At 42.9% G+C, this 21,820-nt stretch overlaps 1 protein-coding gene across 5 annotated transcripts in view; it reads left to right on the top strand.

The window, feature by feature from the left end:
* The first annotated feature begins 2,128 nt into the window (after nt 1-2,128).
* The window catches only part of LOC121915071 (transcription factor AP-2-epsilon), a 29,504-nt gene continuing 9,812 nt past the window's right edge, over nt 2,129-21,820 (top strand). The window contains exon 1 of one of the 5 annotated variants that reach the window (XM_042438917.1): nt 2,129-2,229. Coding sequence is in view for 1 of the 5 variants with exons in the window: in XM_042438912.1 (XP_042294846.1) it covers nt 20,191-20,209 (19 nt within the window). In the remaining 4 variants the exon portion in view is untranslated. Of the gene's footprint in view, nt 2,230-7,365; nt 7,525-7,923; nt 8,095-11,580; nt 11,993-20,102; nt 20,210-21,820 lie in introns of those variants that run through there. The other 4 variants (XM_042438913.1, XM_042438914.1, XM_042438915.1 and 1 more) reach the window with 4 other exon arrangements.

The raw sequence follows: 21,820 nt of genomic DNA, 5'->3' as shown, positions 1-21,820 counted from the left end.
TGTTTCCCACTTGCGTCTGGTATTTTAAGACTAACTGGTATTTTATTGTCGTTTGAGCTTTTGTGGATATAAATCCACTATCTCAGATGCAGTACTGAGGTCTTAATACATCTGAAGAAACGTTATTAAAGAGGAGGAACCGACCAGCTAGAAGAGTTGCAGCAGTTTGCTTTTGCCTAAAATGACTGGGAAGAGTAAGATTCTGTCCCTTCCTCTCCTTTCTTCCAAATGCAAATTACAAATACAAATAATTTTTGCACTTTGAATTTAATTTGCAAGAACTGACATAAGCTGAGGGCAAAGAGGGAACGCGGCAGGAGGAGAGAGAAACCAGGGCATTTCAAAAGCAACTGAAGAAAATGGATTAAGTGGGGCTGTCCCTGCCAAAGCGGCACAGTTGCTAACAATAGGATCCAGGTTTGTGTGTCTCGATTTGCGCTGAGATTTCCTCGCCGCCTGGGATTCTGTGTGGTCGGCTTTGAACCGTGCCAAGTTGCCCCAAGTACAGCTCCGCTCCGAGTGAAATATTTTCTCCAGTTGAACGTATGACGGCGGAAGAGAGACTCTTTGGGTGGAGTGGAAAAGAACAATCTGTTTACTCCAAAGTGCAAGGGATATGTCATATCAGGCATGAAATTTTTCAGGCCCTCTGCCGAGTTCTTCCACAGCTGCTTTGAACGTGACTTATATATTTACGGCAGATCTTGCCGCAAGATTTGAATATTTCTGTTCTTTTAGTCATTCCTGTAATTATATGTTCTAGGTGATTAACTGCAGCCTTCTGGGATCCAGAACGCACTTGGTCTGAAGTGCTGTTTGTGTTCAAAAGAGATGTGCATGGATAGACAAATGCACACACAAACACACACATAGAATGGGGAGCTATAGCAGCTCTGGGGGCAATTTTTCATCCATGGATCGCACAAAATATTCCTCAAAATTGGCCTATTATCCCCTTCTGGGACTCTTTCGCACACTATGATCCCACTTTAACTGGCATGGCAACATTGTATGGAATCTTGGGGTTTGTTGTTTGGAGAGGTATTTGGCAATCCCAAAGTGGTTTGACCATAGGACTCTGGAGACCAGAGTTTGATTCTTGCTCTGCCACGAAACCCACTGTATGGATTATAAATGAAGAAGGAGATCTAGGGAAGGCTACAATTCATTTTTATTTTTAAAGACAGAGCTGAGCCGCCGCAGCTCTCCAGGCTAAGAACAGGGCCTGACACGGCATCAGTGCCGAAGTTTCATGGGCTCCACATTCCTTACAGAGGGAGAGAAAGATGCGTTTAACAGTATTTGGGATGTCCCTCCAGGCAGGGAGAATAAAGCAGTACGTTGCATGCTGCTGCAAGATTGACACAGCCCTGGGGAACATTTGTTTCTCCCCAGAAACCTGGGGGAAATTCGGAGCAGGGGTTCAGCACTATGCAGAATGGGGAATGATTGAGGGAGGACTTCATTCCTATCCCATATCCACCCCATTTAATAATAATCATTATTATTAATATTATTATTATTATTATTTATTTCTACCCCGCCTCTTCAACAAGATCGATGTAGGGTTGCCATATTCCAGTCTCTCATATCTGGGCATCTAATTGGTGTATTATGCAAAATAATACAATCGTGCATATTATTAATTTGCATTCTGATTGTGCACATTCAGCACATTAATCATTGCACTTTATTCTCCCAAAGGAGAAATCTGGGATTTATGGTTCCAACTTGCCCATCCCATGGGGACATTTTTTGATCCCTTCCATCCGGGATTTTCCAGGTTTTCTGGGACAAATGGCAATCCTAACCTCATTACTTCACCCTTCCTTAGACAAGCACAAGCTAGACTTGATGGGACTGAATGGAATTATTATAAAATGGAATAAGGCACAGGGGAGCAAGGTTGCAAGAACTCCTCCAGTACTGGCAGTTGCAAGTGGTGTGTTGGATCAATTGTTCCCCGGATGTCATAAATTCCTATCAACTCAGGGTTGACATAAATTGCATGTTTGGCTCTCTGTGTGTGTCCCAGCTTAGCCGTAAAACCCACTGGGTCACCTTGGGCGAGCCACACTCTCTCAGCCTCAGAAAAGCCCTTGATACATTTGCCTTAGGATAACTTAAAGGCACACAGCAAAAACAAGGTTTCGAATAGAGTCTTGTTAGTCTGGATCAGTAGGCCAAGGAGACTTGTAGCACCTTTGTGAGTAACTCTGAGAAGATTTGGTAAGCATAAGCTTTCATTGGGTGTGTCAACTTTGCAGTTTGGCACCACTTTAACTGCCATGGCTCCATCCTACAGAATCCTGGGATTTGTAATTTTGCGAGGCACCAGCACTCTTTGGCAGAGAAGCCTAAAAACCTTGTGAAACTACAAGTCCCAGGACACCATAGGATGGAGATACAGCACTTAAAGTGGTGTTCAGCTGCATTATTTCCACAGTGTGTAGCTGCACCCACACACTATGTCTGCAAGATAGACTAAGGGCTAATCTACACGTAAGTGTGTTATGCGCATCACTGTGGATTTTCACACGCTCGCATCAACCATTAATGGCCTTCACCTTCCTGCCCAAATTCACATCTAGCTGCACCTATTCAAATCCGCAGCCAAATTCACATGAAGCAGACGGACAGCCACACACACATTTCTGTGGATCACATTCTATTCCACTCGAATTGAATGCACATAATACACTTGCGCCTAGATTAGCCCTGAGTTATAGTCCTCCAGCAACCAGAGTTTAATATTTGGGATGTCCCTAATATCTGAGATGTCCAAAGTACGTAGTCACTATGGCCCTGTACAGACAAGCCAAAATAATGCTGCTTCAGGTCACTTTGGAGCATGGCTTTGGCGTGACTTCCAGACTCTTAGGACGCATGCATCATTTAAACAGCATACCTCCAAAGTGACCCGAAGCAGCTTTATTTTGGCCTGTTTGTATGGGCCCTATATATCTTCCAGAGGTTATAACCACCCTTTGGATGGCTATATGTTTTCCAACCCATATGAGCCAGGACATTTCCTAACAGGTGCGTGGGAAAGGGATGCAAAATCTCAGTTTCCTTCTGGAAAAGCCAACATAAAATGATGTCAGTTGGAGGTATGGAAACAAATAAGAGCCAACTGTGATGATCCTTTTATGCAACTGTTCCTGGTTGCGTAAGAAGTGGGATATGTCCTAACTTTTCTCTGTAGGGAAATTGTTATTCTTCCAGTAGGGAAGATCCAGGAAGGGGCCAAATATGCGTAATTTTTCATTACGTTGAAAAAAGATAAAATAATCCCGAGACATTGAGGGGGGAAGCGAGCCGAACGCTAACAACCGTAATGATTTTCACTTTAATTAGAACGTAACAGGCTTTTCATTAAATAACCACCGCATAAGAAACGGTTTGCCAGCCTGGCTATGCATACAGTGCGCGTTTTGTGCATTCATGACACGCAACCGTTCGCTTTCTTGTGCCTGCGCCAAGCGAGTGAGAGATAATATGTAGAAAATGTGCTTCGGCAACTTAAAAAAATTATTATTATTATTTTATTTTTTTACAAGGCTGGAAAATTTGGATGTAATTACAACGTTGAGGCTTGGGTTTTTTCTTGGGGGGGGTTGCATTCCTTGTCAGCCGTTAAGATTATGTAGAAAATTGCCTCCTTCTCTCTTCGGATGGGTTATGAGCCATGATCATGCATCTCGAGGCTCTATTTTTCAGAGTCTTGGGTTAAAAAACAAGGGGGCAAAATGTGAGCCATGAGCCATTTAAGGTTCTGGGGCCATTTTTACAGCCTCTGGACCCTTCTTGGATTTTCCATGTGCTGGAACCATAACTTGATGCATCCCGACACCATGCTCCCCATTCTTGAAGGCTTCCAAGAGTAGCATGCCTTGCTTTCTACCCCAAAATGAAACAAGAGATGAACACAGGGACACTTCCACTGCTGTTGTTATTGTTGTTGTTGTTATTATTATTATTATTATTATTTATATACCGCTGTAAATTTACACAGCACTGTACATACAATCAATTAAAATAGATGAAATAAACCTGCCTATGGCGTGTGTTCTACGAAAATAATGAAATATAATAATTTGGGAGTTCTAGTCTGATTCCACCCCACAAAAAAACCCAAAAACCAAACTTATGGTTCTTCTTAAATCTGGAATTCAAAGAAATAGCCATGTTAGTCTGTAGAATCAGTATGTACAGATGTGAAGTCGAAGGCTTTCACGGCAGGCATTCATCGTTTTCTTGTGGGTTTTTCGGTCTATGTGGCCATGTTCTAGAAGAGTTTGTTTCTGACATCTCACCAGCATCTGTGGCTGGCATCTTCAGAGAATGCTTCTAGAACATAGCCACATAGTCCGAAAAACCCACAAAAAATGATAGATGCTGTACAGATTGGGTTGAAAGGACAGCAGGACGGCATCCCTTTGCATGCCGTGGCACCAATCCAGCTTCTAGAGAGAGCAAAAAGAAGCTGGAAAAACTGGCCCCATTTTGTGCCCTCTAAAGGGCATCATAGCTGCAACAGGGTGGCATGATGAGCCCCTTCGGTGCTGCGCCATTTGGATGCAGCACCATAGGTGCATCATCATGGCGCTTGCTGCGTGGAATGGCACATGCCAAAATGGTGCCTCAGTAACGGTGTAAGGGTGTCGAGCATGGGGACGCTCAGCCCTGACTCCGTCCATTGGCCAGTACTTTTTGTCCATCTGTACAGGGCCTATAGTATGTAGAGATATCTTGTAGCATCTTTGAGACTAACTGAAAGAAAGAAGTTGGCAGCGTGAGCTTTCCTAGATTTAAATCTACTTCCATATATTCACCTGAGAAGGTAGGCTTAAGTCTATGAAAGCTCATGATGACAACTTATTACAGTATTATTGAGTAACAGTTACTCTCAAATGTGCCACAGGATCTCTCCACATACTTAAATCTGGAGTTCACCTCCCAGCCCTTCATGCAGAGTATACCTTCATACAGAAGATTGTTATTTGTACCGTGGGGCACATGGCACCCACCCACCCAAAGCCTTAGTTGGCACCGAGCAGAATTCATTCCCTCCCAGCAATATTTATTTTGGTCTGTGATTGCATCATGCCTCTTTTCTCCTCCTCTGCATTCGCACTCCCATCCTACAAAGCTGCTGCCACGACTTTCCCAAAGGAGTTGGGACCCATCCTCAAAGGAGAGCAAACGTCACCAGCAGAAGAACAGTCAAACGGATGTACGACGGCTGCCCAAATTTGGCCAACGCCTGTCTGACTTTATAGCGAGTGGATCGCCTTGTACTTTATGCCCAATGGGTCGGAAAGCTCAGGAAACGGCCATGTTGGGTGGACCTTTGGGCGGCACTATTGTGCGCTGGCTCACACATGCCAAGCCAGACAACACCCATGGCGTCTCTCTTGCATGTTTAAATTCTGCTAGTTTTGATGGTGATTTTGAATTTTTAAACCCTTAAGTGGGTTTGTGAGGATGGAGGAACAAGCCTGGAGCATCTGCAGCAGAGTTAGAAGAAAACCTGTATTTTGAAACACATGCACACAAACCTCTTGCACACCAGTAAATAAATAAAACTGGGTTTTGTTTGTTTGTTTGTTTAAACCAGTTTAGTTTATTTGCTTTAATGTTTTCATGCACAAAAACTGAATCATGCTTATTATACCAGTACTGTGAAACATTATTTCACGCATTAGAAAGCTTGATCAAGCATGTTTTTCACGCTTTCTGACGTTAACAATACAAAGTTGTTAGTCATAGTCCGATGCTCAAACCACTACACCATGCAAATATAATATAGTATGTATGAATAATCAAAGCCAGTGTAGTAGTTTGAGTGTTGGACTATGACTCTGGAGACCAGGGTTCGATTCCCGCTCAGCCATGAAACCCATTGGTTGGCCTTGGGCAAGTCACACTCTCTCAGCCTCAGAAGATGGTCATGGCAAACCTCCTTTGAACAAAACATGCCAAGAAAACTCCATGATAGGTTCCCCTTAGGGCCTCCATAAGTCAGAAACGACATGAAATCACACGACAACAACAATATCAATAATTGACTTTTTAAAAGTCATTTTGATTTAAACCATGGTTTAAACCAACCAGGTTTAAAGTAGTCAAGTCCAATCTGCAGTATATCAAGGAAAAGCCTTGATAAGAAGGGGAAACTGGTTCTACTTCCAGTCCAGTGTCTGCAAACAATGCTTTGGAAGAAAAGGAAGGTTTTAGTGGTCGAGTGTTATATTCTTCCTACAGCTTGTTTCTATTGAGTTACCTCCTTCTCTCTTGGTCTACGTTCCTCCCTCCTACAGGTATATACTCCTCTGTGGGCAGGTAATTACTTGGCTTTGAGAGTCATTGAATTAACCAGCTGCACCCAAGACAGACGTGCCAAATCTCTCTCTCTTTCTCTTTCGCTCATGCACACTGCGAGTAAAGTGCTCCTAGGTTGATATGGGCCTTGATTAGATTTTGCATACTCATTGCAATGCCAATGCCAATGATAATATGGTTCATGGGTGTGAATTGTATGTCCTCTGAATGCTACTGGACTGCAACTGCTATCATTCCTCACCACCGGGGCTGCTGGCAAGTGCAGTCCAGCATTTCAGTATTGCAGAAATAATGCAGCTTGACACTGCTTTAACTGCCATGGCTCCATCTGTTGGTATCCTGGGAATTTGTAGTTTGCTGTGGCACCAGAGCTAGCATGGTTTTTTTTAGGGGGGGGTGGCAAGATTTTTCAGAGGAGGTTTGCTATTGACATCCTCAGAGGCTGAGAGAGTATGACTTGCCCAAGGACACTCAATGGGTTTCAAGACCAAGATGGGATTCAAACCCTGGTCTCTAGAGCCATAGTCCAATACTCAAACCACTAATGCTGCACTGGCTCTCCACATACCCACAGCTTCACAGGGACAGCTTATGGCTGAATGTCTTCCACATTCTCCCCTTCACTCTCAGAGACAGGGACTACAACTCCCATACGATCCTATTGGGGATCATAGCCGGTGTAGTCCAGCATACCTGGAGGGGGCTAGGATTGAAGATGGAGGAGAGGTTAAAAGAGAGTATCCATAGAATCCATGATTCCATGACCTTGGGCAAGCCATGCTCTCTCCACCTCTGAGGAAGGCAAAGGCAAGCCCTATCCAAACACATCTTGCCAAGGAAAGCCCAGGATAGGTTTGCCGTAGGGTCACCGTAAGTCGGAAACGACTGGAAGGCACACAACGACAACAATGAAAAACTGAGCTTGGAGGAGAGGGAAACTCTCCCATTAGTCACCTCTGAGCAAGCTTGTAAACAAGAAAAGCGGCCTGCCTCAGAGTCCCCCAGGGGTGCATTATTCCCCATCTCTTTAGTACACCGCTGTAATTATAGATCTAGTTGGAGAGGATCCATATTCCCATTGCACAAATTGATACTTGCACTGAGTCAGTGAGTATTTAACACAATCTCTTTAGCCATGGAATAATTGAACTGCGGGGCAGAAAGCCGGAAAGGAGAGAGGTGGGTTGAAAACAGCTCGCCAAAAGACTTGGCAACTGGGTCTTGCAATGTTCTCATGTGCAGATTGTTGCAAAAGCTGGGAGAAGTGACTACTTGGGATTATAAATCCCAAAATCCACATTGAACATGGTTACTACTGAGTGTTAGAGTCTCCCTCAAATCACTTTTAAAAGCCCCGATTGTTGTTACTGTTGTTAGTATTATATTGAGATCCTGCCCTTTTTTAAAGTTTGGAACTCAAGGTGGCTTAGAACAGATTTAAACAAAGCAATAGGTAAAAATTCACAAACCACAAAAGCGAAAATGCGATGAACTTATCAAAATAAGTTTAAAACGAGTTTAAAATATAAACCATACAAAACTGGACAGCACAACAAAAACAACAAATACAAACTCCTAATACGGGTTGAGTTTCCCCGTTTCCAAAATACTTGGAACCAGGAGTGTTTGGGATGTCAGATTTTGGAATATTTGCACATCCATCATGTGAGATATCTTGGGAAATAGGATCCAAGTCTAAACATGAAATTCATTTACGTGTCATATGCACCTTCTACACATAACCTGAAGGTAATGTTATACACAATATTTTAAATAGTTTTATGCATGAAACAAGGTTTGTGTCCATTGAACCATCAGAAAGCAAAGGTGTCTTTATCTCAGTCACACCATTTTGGATTTTGGGATTCTGGATAAGGGAGACTCAACATGCACCAGGATTTTGTGCAACTTGTTGTAGCTATGACAAAGTTTCTATTGATTGACCCTTGTGCGGTGGGAAGTGAATGCACACTGGCTGTTATGGCAATCCCAGTGAATCAAATGGTATACTGAAGGCACTGGCAAGTAGAATACACAACTGAATAACTGGAATCCTGTTGGTTCGGTAAAAATAAAATAGATCCATTTGATCAATTGTGGAATGGTCAGCCAATAAGCAAATAGATCTCATTGATTCAACTGCTCTGCTTTATTCGGGACAAAGCCCCAATGAAATGTTGACACTTGTAGACTTCCGCTTGTGCAACCATAAACTGACTATGTCCCTTGCACAATGGCTAAAGAAATGCAACTATTTGTGCAAGAGATCTTGTAGCACCTTTGAGACTAACTGAAAGAAAGAAATAGATGGTAATTGTGTATTTTGGTTGATGCACCAAAGGTATCACTGTTTGGTGGAAATTGTGCATTTTGGTCAATGCAAGAAAGGTATAGCTCCTTTGTGGATATTGTGCATTTTGGTTGATACAAGAAAGGTATAGCTGTTTTGTGGATATTGTGCATTTTAGTTGTTCCAAGGAAGGTATCATTGAATGGTGGGTTTTGGATGTTATTGGATTTGCTATATGTCCAACACGGCTACCTCTGGTGTCGTGTAGTTCACCACTTGAATCTTTGCTCTTTAAACACAACAAAAACAGGCGGATGGCAGAGGATGAACTGGGACTGTCTGTCAAACTGGGGCAGTTGGAGGGCATTTGGGTTGTTGGCGGTGGCGATGGTTTAATGGTGCGTTTTTGGATTTTTACCTCCCATTTCGCCCTCCAAAACTATAAAATCATGCTTTCCCTCCTCTCCACACACTTTTCCCTGTTCTGACTCCAAAATTCCCTAATCAGCGAAACAAAGGAAAACTTAAAAGAGAGATTTCTCCCTCCAGGGCTGGGCCAAAACAGCCGTCCCTTCTAAGATGATAATTATACAGCTTAATTAAGGAGAATATAGAGGGAAGGTATAGGTATGTGGGGTTGTGTAGGGGAAAGAGTGAGGGAATGTGCATGCAGAGGAGAGATAAAGCACCGGGGGGCAATAGGGGAGGCCAAGAACCGTTCACCGCACCTCCGAGGCAACCGCTATCTCCAAATTCCACGTATTTTTCGTTGCAACTTGTCTAATTAGAGGTATATGTGCATGTGTTTTAATGAATCTCTCTCTCTCTTTTGACTGCAGGTATGATTTTTTTTTTTGTCTGTTCAAAAACCCAGCTTTGCTCCTTTGCATTTGCGTGTGGTGTAAGTGTGTGTGTGTGTGGCTTTTATTTGTGCAAACCCGTCTCTTCCACAAAAGGCAGCCTTTGAAGTCGTTGCGCTTCAGGGCAACAGCGCGCATTTTTATGGTGCGGGGCCAGCTTTCTGACTGTTCGGTTCTCTCGCTGTGTGTGTTTTTTCAGTTGAACCTTTATGTGTGGGTTAAAAAATATGGACCAAATTATAAGCGTAGTAGAAATCCCAAATCTCATTTTATTATCACTTTATTGTCTCGCCACGAGCGTTGGACTGTGACGATAGAGATCGGGGTTCGAATCCCCATTCGGACATGAAATCCACTGAGTGATCCTCGGCAAAGTCACTCTCTCTCGGCCTCAGAGGATGGCAGTAGCAAAACTTGGCAAGAAAACCCCATGATAGGTTTGCCTTAGGGTCACCATAAGTTGGAAATGACTTGAATGCGGACAAGAACATCAAGGATGAAGTTAGTTAATAGAAGGCCTATCTGAACCCCCCCGACATACAAAATAATCCACATCAAATATGAAGAATAGGAAAAGTCAGGCTTCCATCGTCATTTCTAGGAGAAAAAAAAATGGCTCAAACATGAACTTTTGATGGATGCAGTGTGTAGGAAAGTTGGTGAAGTTAAGGGAGGCAAAGTAACTTTCACAACACCGGGGTAAGCTTGACTGTGCAAAAGTAAATTCTGCAGAGTTCAATGGGATTGCAACCGATCCTGGGCATATCTAGTTCAGATGAACATCTATGGGAATAACTTGCACAAAATGGGATTGCAAGGGCCAGCAGCCCTCTTTCCATTTTTGATTCTTTCCAATATTCTTGTGGCATTTTCTTGCGCTAACCGGTGTGGCCTCTACCTTTCTTTGGTTGGCTCTCCAAACAACCCTGAGATTAGGCATTCTCCAGATAAGGGGGAAAAACCCCTGAGGACACACAGTGGATCTTTAAACGTGATGCAGGAAAGGTGTATATTTTAAAAACCTGTATCTGTGCACAATCCCATGCGCCTGGCACCGCATCTGAACCCATTTGCCAGCTGTTCTTATCATCTGGAGTGCTAGCGCAAAACTGTTAGTCTTGGACTGTTAAACACACATAAGCAGAAGTTGGCAAAATAGCTTGCATCTAGCATTGAAAATGTGGTACTATGCATGGGTCGGTTTTCTACACATGTTCAGCGCTGTGTTTCAAAACCCATGCCCTCCATCTGTACTGATTTGGCGGGGCTAGTCTCGATTAATCCTCTGTCATCCCACTTTTTCATCATCTTTTAAAACGTCCTGGTTTCTCTTTCGTCCTCCCACTTTCCTCCTTGGCTTTCTTTGCATTGCTGGAAAGAGAATTCAAAGTGCCAAAGTCCTTCCCTCTTGGAATCGGTCTGCATGGACTCGATAAATAAAGCACAACAACCCTGTGAGGTAGACTGTTAAGAATGGCAACAGTGCATGTTAAGATGTGTTAATATGCATTACGTTTCATTATTTTCGTAGAATGTATGCCATAGACAAATTTATTTTATCTATTTCATCTATTTTAATTAATAGTATATATGGCACTGTGTACATTTACACCGCTTTATAAATAAAGCTTAATAATAGTAGTAATAGTAGTAGTAGTAGTAGTAGTAGTAATAATAATAATAATAATAATAATAATAATAATAATAATAGACTAGGTGGCTAAGTTATCCAGCCAACTTCATCACTGAATTAACATTTGAATCTGGTCTTCGGCTCATTTCCATCAGTCTCAAGGATTGACTCTACGGCACAAGCGTCCCCAGCTGTTGTTGGATTACAGCTCCCATCATTCCTTAGCATTGCTTGTCTTAACTAGGGCTGCTGGGAGTTGTAGTCCAGGTGCATCTGGAGACCTGCACAATTCCTACTGGCTCATAAAAATATTTATGGTAAATATTATAATAAGTGTGAAAAGATGGTTGGGAAGATGCTACGGTCAGAGCTGTTTCATTTTTACAGACCGTTTCATGATCTGTTTGCTTTACGGTCCATTTTCGACTTACATGTCTGGATTTGTTTTTATCTCCCTCCATTCACTGCACAGGAAGCAAACTATAAAATAAATTAATACACAATAGCAGGAGAAAGTGGAAAGGGGAAAAAAATAGAGCTATATTTAAAACACAATTTTTCCATCACGTTTGGCACCAGGGGATCGGATGTCGATGTGACGATTTCATCCCGAAAAGAGTCCCGCTGCATCGTATAAAGTTCTTAGGCCTATAAATACACGTTATATGTATCAGGAGGGAGTTATAAAAATGTTACTCACGACTACACACACACGCACATTCACACAGATGGGTTTTATATAGTAAGAACCGGATAGATTAAGCGCACATGCGTGGAGCCAATGAGCTGCACAGGAGAGCTAAAAATACACCACTGGCATTGTCTTGAGTCCACTTCATTGCAGAAAAGCAAGACAGAAATATGGTATTATATTCAGACTTTGACAGCAGGCTTAGGATAGACCCATACTTTCCAACTGTCCCAACTTGGCAGGAACTTTTCCGATAAATCCTCTTCCGTCAGACTTTTTCGGCTACTTTTAAAATGTCCTGGTTTCTCTCTCATCCTCCACTTACTCCAATTGCTGCAAAATGAGTTCCAAGTGCAAAAGTAGTTTGCATTCAGTTAACTCTGCAGGAAGGAGAGGAGAAGAGGTGCGGAATATTGCTCTTCCCAAGATGCAAAAGCAAACTGCTGCATCCTTTCCTAGCTTGTGTTATTCTTCCTCATTGATAACTTTGGCCACCTTGACCACACTCTGATATTGCATGGGCGCACATGTCCTGGTTTCCATCCATGAAATGTTGAAGCGTATGTGCAATGTGTATTTTTTTCCATACATCCCCCTATGAGTTGCATTGTGTGTGCACAATGAAGTTGCTTCTGGTTTTATTTTCAACTGATTTCGCTTTTTCTAAGGCCTGATTCCCACTACCTTTTAAACCGAATCGCAAATTGGTTTGACCCTGGTACCCACTTGAAGCCATTCGGAGAGGGGGGCCATGCGCTAGACCCATTTAACCCGCATCTTTTTTGACGCTGATTTTTTCCACGTCTTTTTTGATAAATCGATTCCGTGCAAGTGTGAACCAGATGCGGATCGGAATCAATTTAAATGTGCCCTTCGACCGGCTGGAGAGGGTCCATTTTGAATTGATTCATGTGAACTACAAGTGGGTTAATTTATAGGGGAAAAATGCGATCGGGGCAAATGTAGTGGGAACCACGCTCCGCTGTCGAATCGATCCATCGATTCGGATCGCAAACCGATTTATTTGTAAGTGGGAATGAGGCCTAAGTTTTAGAGAAATGTGGTGCTTTTGCGCAGGGGGGAGAACTGCTGCATTTTGCAGTGGATTTGAGCCACTTTGAGCCATTTGAGGCTTTAAAGAAACCACATGAAAGCTGTCTGTAGGGGCTTTGGAGTGTTTAGGTTCTACATTTTGGCATTTAGATGTTGCATGCGCTTCATGGGCAACACATTGCCAATCCCTGCAGTAGATCCATTAAAATCAATCAGACTTCACTTTATCAAGCCTAACCCAAGTCTTGTTGATTTCAATGGGTTTCTGCAGGCATCATTGCATCTTATGTCAGATTTTCACTACCCAGTTTGTTGTTGCTGTGTGCCTTTAAGTCGTTTCTGACTTATGGTGACCCTAAGGCAAACCCTCATGGGGTTTTGTTGGCAAGGTTTGTTCAGCGGCGGTTTGCCATGGCCTTCGCCTGAGGCTGAGAGAGCGTGACTTTGCCCAAAGTCACCCAGTGGGTTTCCATGGCCAAACCAGGATTCAAACACTGGTCTCCAGAATCCTAGTCCAACACTCAAACCATTGTGTCATGCTGACTCTCTATTATTATTATTACTATTATTATTATTATTATTATTATTATTATTATTATTATTATTATTATGCTTAATACTATCCAATTGCAGCACTACAAATGCTCTTTAACTGACATAGCTGCATCCTGGGATTTGCCAAGCTACACGCCAGGATCCCACTCGATGCAGCCATGGTGGTTGAACCACTACAAGTTTGCATTGTGAAAGAGATGAGCCACAATAAGAACAATAATAAATAGCTGGCTTGACCTCTAGGGAAGGTTCTTCTTCACCCCAAATAGAGCAATCACTTAGTCTCTGAGCATGGATGAAAAACTGGTTTCTCAAGATTGTCCAGAAGAGAATTTCCACTGTTCTTTTGCACCTATCTATTTCATCTTGATAACGCTGGGTCGATTTTGGAGCTGATGAAAGAGCAAATCTAGGCTTTCTCCCTGAATCGCAGAAGAGGCGATCCCTGCCCAAATCTATTGATCGCTGCTCAGCCATGAAAACCCACTGAATGACCTTAGACAAATCACATTCTCTCAGCCTCAGGGGAAGGCCATGGCAAACCTCCTCTGAACAAACCTTGCCAAGAAAACACTATGATAGGTTTGATTTAGGGTCGTCGTAAGTTGGAAACGACTTGAAGGCACACAACAACAACAACAACAACAACAACTCCTACTATTGATTCTGGAGGACTCTGTGCTGTTCTTTTCATTCCAAAAAGGAGGAGAACCAGGACAGAGAAGGCCTTGCTCAGGTTACGCAGTCAAGATAATAAGGGTCAGCATACCTAAGAGGCAGAAAAACTCCCTCCGGCAAAGAAAAGGCTAATGATAGAGGAGACTAAAATGTAGCTGAGAGCCCCCTCTGACCTGCTTTGAGGGCTCAGCCATAAATACCTTCCCTGCTGCAAGAATTTGAACTCTGAACCACCTTTGGCTTGGAAAGAGAAAGTTGAAGGGTTATTGGTAGGAGGTGATGCCTCTTTTGGGGCATGGCTGGCACCTTCCAGTAGCAATGCTTCCAACCTGGTCCCAGCCTGGCTTTCCTTCCTCAATACCTTGGTTGGAGCGAAAAATGCAACACAGTTTATTTGCAGTTTTGTCCTGTCGTCGTCGTTGTTGTGCCTTGTAGTCATTTCCAACTTAAGGCAACGCTACCTTGGCCGAGAAGAGACTTGAACCTTGGTCACCAATGTCAGAGTCCAACGCTCCGACTGCAACGCCATGCTGGGTCTTGTTTCCGAATTACGGCGAACCTAAGAGGAACCAATTATGGGGTTTTCTGGGACTGAGAGGGTGTTACTTGCTCAAGGTGACCCATTGGATTTCCATGACCCAGCATGTATTCGAACCCTGGTCTCCTGAGTCTCCAGAGTCGATGTTCAATGCTCAAACAACTACCCTCACATTGTGTTTGTGTGCCTTCTAGTTGTTTCCGAACCCGCATGGCGTAGTGGTTGGAGTGTTCGACTACGACTGTAGAGACCAGGGTTTGGTTTCCCACATTTCCTTGGGAAAGTCACACTCTCTCAGCCTCAGGGGAAGGCAATGACAAAGCTGCTCTTAACAAACCTTGCCAAAAAAACCTCACAATAGGTCTGCCTTAGGGTCGGCACAAGTCGGAAACAACTTGAAGGCACACGTCGACAACAACAAGGTGAACTTATCCCAAGCTTTTCCGAGGCTGAGTGCATATGACTTGCCGAGGGTCTCTGAATGGGTTTCGGTGGCTGAGCAATAAATTGAACCCTGATCCATAGAGTCCACCACATAAATATAATTTAGTCCAGGACAAAAAATAATAGTCCCCAAAATGGCAGAAGTCTCAGAGGGCTCATGATTTTCCCTCTAAATATAAATCTCCCCCAGGCTTATTTCTGCTCCTCAAAGCGTCGGTTTTATTCTACTTTATTCTATTTTTTAGACACAGGAAGTGAGCAACCGGCCACTTTTAAAACTTTAAATAATGTTTAAAAGCTAATTTAAAAAAACCAAACCAACATTCCCTTAAGGTTCCCATTGGAGATATTTTCCCAAGTCGCGCCAAGCATCGCAGTCCAGCGGGCGTTTCATTTTCCCACGCGGCGTCCGCCTCGCGCAGCCATTAACCTCATGCCAGTTGGAAAGGCTTGGAAGCCTTGCTCTTTTTAACTATTGCTGTTGGACAAAAACTATTGCCATTGGACCCTCTTAGAGTGCATCTACACAATAGAAATACTGCATTTGGACACCACTTGAGCTGCCATGGCTCCATCCTGAGGTTTGTAGTTTGGGGAGGCAAGAGTACACTTTGGCACCAAAGGCTAAAGACCTTGTGAAACTACAAATCCCTGCTTTGCATAGGCTGGAGCTGCAACACTGAAAGCGGTGTCCAAAAGTCCATTGTTTCTCCAGTGTAGACGCACCCTTTGGCTTAGAGAGTGTGACTTGTTGAAGGTCGCCCAGTGGGTTTCCAGGAAAGGGAGAAAACACCAAAGGTATAATTAAAAGAGCCGATCGGGGCGAAAGATAAGGGCAGAAAACTACAAGATGAAGCAACAGTTTCCATGTTTCTTTTCTTCCAGGTTGTGTAATTGAGTTGAAAGTTGACATAGTGGAGGTAAAAATGGACGGGGAGCTGATATGGACCACTGATCTTTCAGCAAAGCAACCTCGCATCAGTCCATATAAGTGGCAGCTCCTGGCTTCCATTTCGGCATGGCAGATAATGTATTCTGGGTTTTAGGGTGCATCTACACTATAGAAATAATGCAGTTTGACACCGCTTTGACCACTATATTGCTCCATATTGCAGAATCCTGGGATTTGTCATTTGGGGAGAAGGTCTTAGGGTGCACCTACACTAAAGAAATAATGCAATTTGACACCAATTTAACCTCTATGTGTCCATCTTACAGAATCCTAGGGATTAAGGAGAAGGTCTTAGAGCAGTGGTTCCCAACCTTCCTAATGCCGTGACCCTTTAATACAGTTCCTCATGTTGTGGTGACCCAAACCCATGAAATTATTTTTGTTGCTACTTCATAACTGTAATTAAATAGGTGTTTTCCAATGGTCTTAGGTGACCCCCATGAAAGGGTCATTCAACCCCCAAAGGGGTCCCGACCCACAGGTTGGGAACCACTGTCTTAGAGTGCATCAACGCTAGAAATAACTCAGCTTGACACCACTTTAACCTCTATATTGCTCCATATTGCAGATTCCTGGGATTTGTCATTTGGTGAGGCCCCAGCACTCTTTAGGCAGAGAAGGCTAAAGACCTTTTTAAAACCAGAAATCCCAGGATTCCATAGGATGCAGCTACATAGCACTTAAAGAGGGTTCCGTCTGCATGACTTCTACAATGCACCCTTAGCCTGAATTTTGACAGTGTTGTCTATGGTGCTGACCTTATTTTGAGGACTGCCCTTTAAAGTGTGGACCAAAACCATGGAGCAGATGATCCAGACTTTCATGGAGCTCTACAATTCCCAGGATTCCCCACACTGAGCCTCAAGCACTAAGCATTTAAATTTTGGATGAGGACCTGGAGGACGGCAGCTGTCAACTACGGCTGTGGCCGCATTGCAGAAATAACCCAGTTTGACACCACATTAACCACCATGGCTAAGTGCTGTGGAATCCTGGGAACTGCAGAGCTCTCTGACAAAGAAGGCTAAATGGATCACTAAACTACATTTCCCAGAATTCCAATAACAGATAAAATATATGCAACATATATTAAAACATATATTAAAAAACATTAAAGGGTTTCACGGAACGATCGGAAAGTATATAAGATGTGTTAGGATAAATGGTGCATAAAGATACGAAAAGCTTAATAATAACAGAACAGAGGGATACAAATAAAGTTTAATAATAATAATAATAATAATAATAATAATAATGCAAACTTTGGTGTATGAGGAAAACGGACACAGAAATTTGCAATGTATAGGGAGACGGAAAATTAAACTCACAAAATAAAATAAATACCTCTGACTCCTGCTGAGTTTAATGGAGTGAAAACTACCTCTGCATTTTCAACTCAGTTTGCAGCAATTGGAGTAAACCAAGGGCAAAGGAGGAAAGTGGAAGGAAAAAGAGAAACCGGGACATTTTTAAAAGCAGCGGAAAAAGTGGGATGGTAGAGGATGAACCAGGACTTTCCCAACCAAATCTGGATCCATGGAAGGTATGGCTAGGCCACCTTTGCCAGTGTAAAACATGTCTGATACTCCAGACTGCTTTAGATCTGCGCCGCCCGGAGGCAATGTCTTAAGCCTTTGACCCACGTCATTCGTGCGTGAGGTTGGCAGGGCAAAGCACGAAACCTGTTTGTACATAATGATTAGACTTGTAAAGTTTATGAGTAAGGAAGGAGTAGTAGGGAAACGCAACGCAAGCCAAAGCAGGCCCTACTAGCCTCCGGGCCAGAAGCAATGCAGATTTTCCTAAGACCCACAACTTAAAGAGCAACCCCACAAAAAGTCTCTTTTTCTCAGGCCTCTTTTCCCAGTGAAAACAAAAGCAAAACTTCCATTCAACTCCCTTTTCTCCCTCTCAAACACATACAGTACATGAATTTCCTGTTTAGATTTGGGTCCCATCTCCAAGATATCGCACTATGTGTATTTGCAAGTATTCCAAAATCCTTATCCACAGATTTTTTTTTTATCCACGGATTCAAGCATCCACGGCTTGAAAATATCTTTTAAAAGTATAAATTCCAAATAGCAAACCTTGATTTTTCTATTTTATTTAAGGGACATCATTTTGATCTGCCATTATATTTAATAGGACTGGAGCATCCATGAATTTTATTATCCTGAAACAAACACCAGTGGATAACAAAGTCCCACTATATATCCAAAATCCAAACCACTTCTCATCCCAAGCGTTTTGGATAAGGGAGACTCAATCTCTACTATTACTAGTACTACTACTATTACTACTACTTCTGATATCCCCAGAAGCACTGAATTTCTATTTATGTGTCATTGTTGCATGCCTTCAAGTCATTTCGGACTTATGGCAACTCTAAGGTGAACCTATCCAGGGGTTTTGCTGGCAAGATTTCTTTCGAGGGGCTTTGCCATGGCCATCCTCTGAAGCTGAGAGAGTGTGACATGCCCAAAAAATGTAGCATGGTTAAGCGCTGGATTACCATTCTGGAGACCAAGATTCGAGTTTCAAACCCTGGTCTCCAGAGTGGTAATCCAACACTGAAACCACACTACATTTCTATCTGTAAGTCTCAATATTTCATCATCTTTTCTCTCTCTTTGTCTTCAGTGTTGCCACATCCATAACCCAAACTTTCTTACTCCTTAACCACAGTTATGTCTGGCATATTATCAGCATGAATCTTAGCATCCTATAAGATTTTTTTACTTGCCTGTTTTCAATAACCTTTCCATCCTTATCTTCCCACCAACTAATTTTGGCGTCGATTCCAATGCATCATCGCAGCCGCTTTATCACTTCTTCTATTCATCCTGCGCACTGTTTTCTGTGCAGGAAACCTATTCTTTTTGTGCGCGCAAAAAAACCACAAAACCCTGCATGTTTTTCCTCTGCGGAATAATTTTGCACAATGCTTTGGGAATATTCCAAAACTGGGAGTGCATTTTTTGGAAAGGTTAGGGATGGCCTTCCAGACGAATCTGAGATTGCTACTATGACCCACTAACTACTCCTAATGTAAGCAATCCTAATAGAAAACAAATGGGAACCGGCTCGGGTGGAGCCCTGCCGGGCTTCTTAAGTCATAAATCACTATTCATTAGGTGCCCATGGTTTCACAATTGGATGTTTTGTTGGCCGTAAAATGGTCCACGACAATTGCTCACCAATCTAGCGTGGGCACGTCGCTGTCCGTGAATTCGAGGGTTACATAAGATGTTTTTGCAACGGCCGGATGGACACTTGGGCGTCTCACGGGACTTTTCATTTCTCCCCCAGGTTGTCAAAGCAAATTAAGCCAAATTTAGCTCCAGGAAGGGATTGCCTTCTATGTATCAAAAGTAAGAAGAGATTGCCATTGCCATCCTCTGAGGCTGAGAGAGTGAGACTTGCTCAAAGTCCTTTTGGACGGACATGGAAACAAGGGACGATGGCATGCTTTGAAAGAAGATATACAGGCCTGGATAGGAGGAATTAGGAGGAAATAGTCATTGGCTGCATCTGCACCGATTGCTGAGTGAGCCACAATTATAATCAAAAATGAAGGTTCAAGGTGGAGACCGCAGTATTAGGTCCATATTTTGGAAGCGTGACTGAGGTTGAAATAGTCCAGTTTGCTAACCTGGCTTCTGGGGTTTCCGATTAAACCATGATGTGAATCAGAGGTTTCCAGACTTCCATCTGTACCTCACCAGTTCTTTTGGCAAGGGTTTAGATCCTCTGAAAGCCAGCATGGTAAAATAGTTTGAGCATAGGTCTAGGACCATGGAGATCGAGGTTCGGTTCTCTGTTTGGTAATGGAAACCCAACTGGGGGACTTACCCTTTCAGCCCCAGAAAACCCCATGATAAGTTTGCTTGGGGGACACCATAAGTCAGAAAATGACTTGAAGGCACACAATGACAGCAACAATAGATCCGCTGCTCTTATAGTACAGATGTCTCCACCTACAGTTACAGCAGTTTAATACCACTTTGAACCCCATCCTGTGGGATCCTGGGATTTGCACTTACCGCTCTCTGTAGCCAGGTGTTAAGAGTGCTCCCATAGAGAAGTCGTCTTCATCAAACTGGAAATCCCAGTATGGTTTCTAGATCTTCTTTTCTGGTTCTCACTGCATGGGGAAGGAATCTTGGGGTGAGAATGCCACCTTGCATACTGTATAAATGTAGTTGTGATTACTTCGACATCATGTTTTTCATTTGACTGTGTGTAATAGTGGTTGATGCTGATGTCATCGTGCTTAATGACATCACTCAGGGTTTCCCCCTTTTAATATGACACCGTCATCAGGGCCCACTTCCTGTGACATCACAAGGGATCGCCCTTAGATCTCATGTTTTTGCCCTGAAAACCCTGGAGGTATCCACACCATGCAACTTTCCATCCCACAATGTCATTGGATGGAGCTGTAACAATTTAAAGGGGTACGAAAGTGGTATAACTATCTAGTGCGGCTATCTCCTTGGCCACCCATTCCACAAATGGAAAGCTGCTGGACCTTCTGTCCAGATGCCCCACGTTAAGCCTTTGAATTTGTAAGGGAGACTTTGGGCAACTACCCAGATACTATCCTGATCCGCTCTGCTTGCTTTCACCCCCTTGGTGAGATCTCAAGCTGAGCAGGAAGGGGATGTCTCAGCTGACTCGCATTCATCTTCCGAGCCCTAAAAGCATTTGCCGTTTTTATATAACATGTGCTGGCTTTTTATAGCCCTGCTAACAAGTTGCGGGGCTGGTGGCTCACAATGTGCCGATTGTCAGGGCCCTCTTAATGGATTCCCGCTGGTTGCGTAGCCCTCTCCTGATGGGAGTTTTGAGGTGGCTTATCCAATTTGGGTCTCTGTGTACTTCCTTCATAAAAATGGGGGGCGATTTGTTGATCTCCCTATTAAGCAAAGTGTATGAGCGGACGAGAGCATGCCTTCTGGAGCAAACCGTTAAATTGGGAAAACCATTAAAAAGGGGAAGAAAGCCAAGGGTTCAGTGACCAGGAGTTATTACATCTGAAGCTAGAGGGTGCTTTTCGAAACCTTGGACTGAAATGGGCTCCGATTCTCAAATAGGCCTTTGCTGAAATCTTTTGTTTCAGTTGCAAGCGGTATGCTTCCGCTGTGCATTGTTTGGAAACTCCAAAAATTAGGGAAGGAAGGAAGTGAATCCACATGTTGTGCACATACCTTCCAACGTTTTGCAGATGAAAAATGGGACATGTATGGCCAAGGTATTAATAAGGAAGAATATACAATCTAGGAGATGGTGCAGCAGTTTGTTTTTGCCTGCATCTACTGGGAAGGGCAAGACTCTATCCACCTCCTTTCCTCCTCTGCCTCTGATGAGTGAACTGAGGTCAAAATGCAAAAGTATTTGCATTTTGAACTCAGTTTCTAACAATTGAAACAAGGGTCTGTTCTATGTGCCTCATTTTACGAAAGATATAGACAAGTTGGGCTGGGTTTAGAGAAGGGCACCAAGGATGACATAAAGTATAGAGAAGACATTTATTATTTATTATTATTATTATTATTATTATTATTATTATTATTATTATTATTATTATGCCTCATTTCAATTATGTTTATTTAATTAATTTAATTTGTATTTTATAATGTTGTGTGTTTAGTTTTATAATATGGGGGTAAAGGGATTGTGTAATTTTTAATTATGTATGTATGATATGTGTTGTTGATTTTTTTTTATTGTTGTTACCCACCTTGATCCTTTTGCAAGAGGTGGGCTATAAATAAA

This window comes from Sceloporus undulatus, chromosome 9, assembly GCF_019175285.1.
Source record: "Sceloporus undulatus isolate JIND9_A2432 ecotype Alabama chromosome 9, SceUnd_v1.1, whole genome shotgun sequence".
Classification (NCBI taxonomy): domain Eukaryota; kingdom Metazoa; phylum Chordata; class Lepidosauria; order Squamata; family Phrynosomatidae; genus Sceloporus; species Sceloporus undulatus.
Note: the sequence above shows the minus strand (reverse complement) of the source record. Positions and strands in the feature narration are given on the sequence as shown.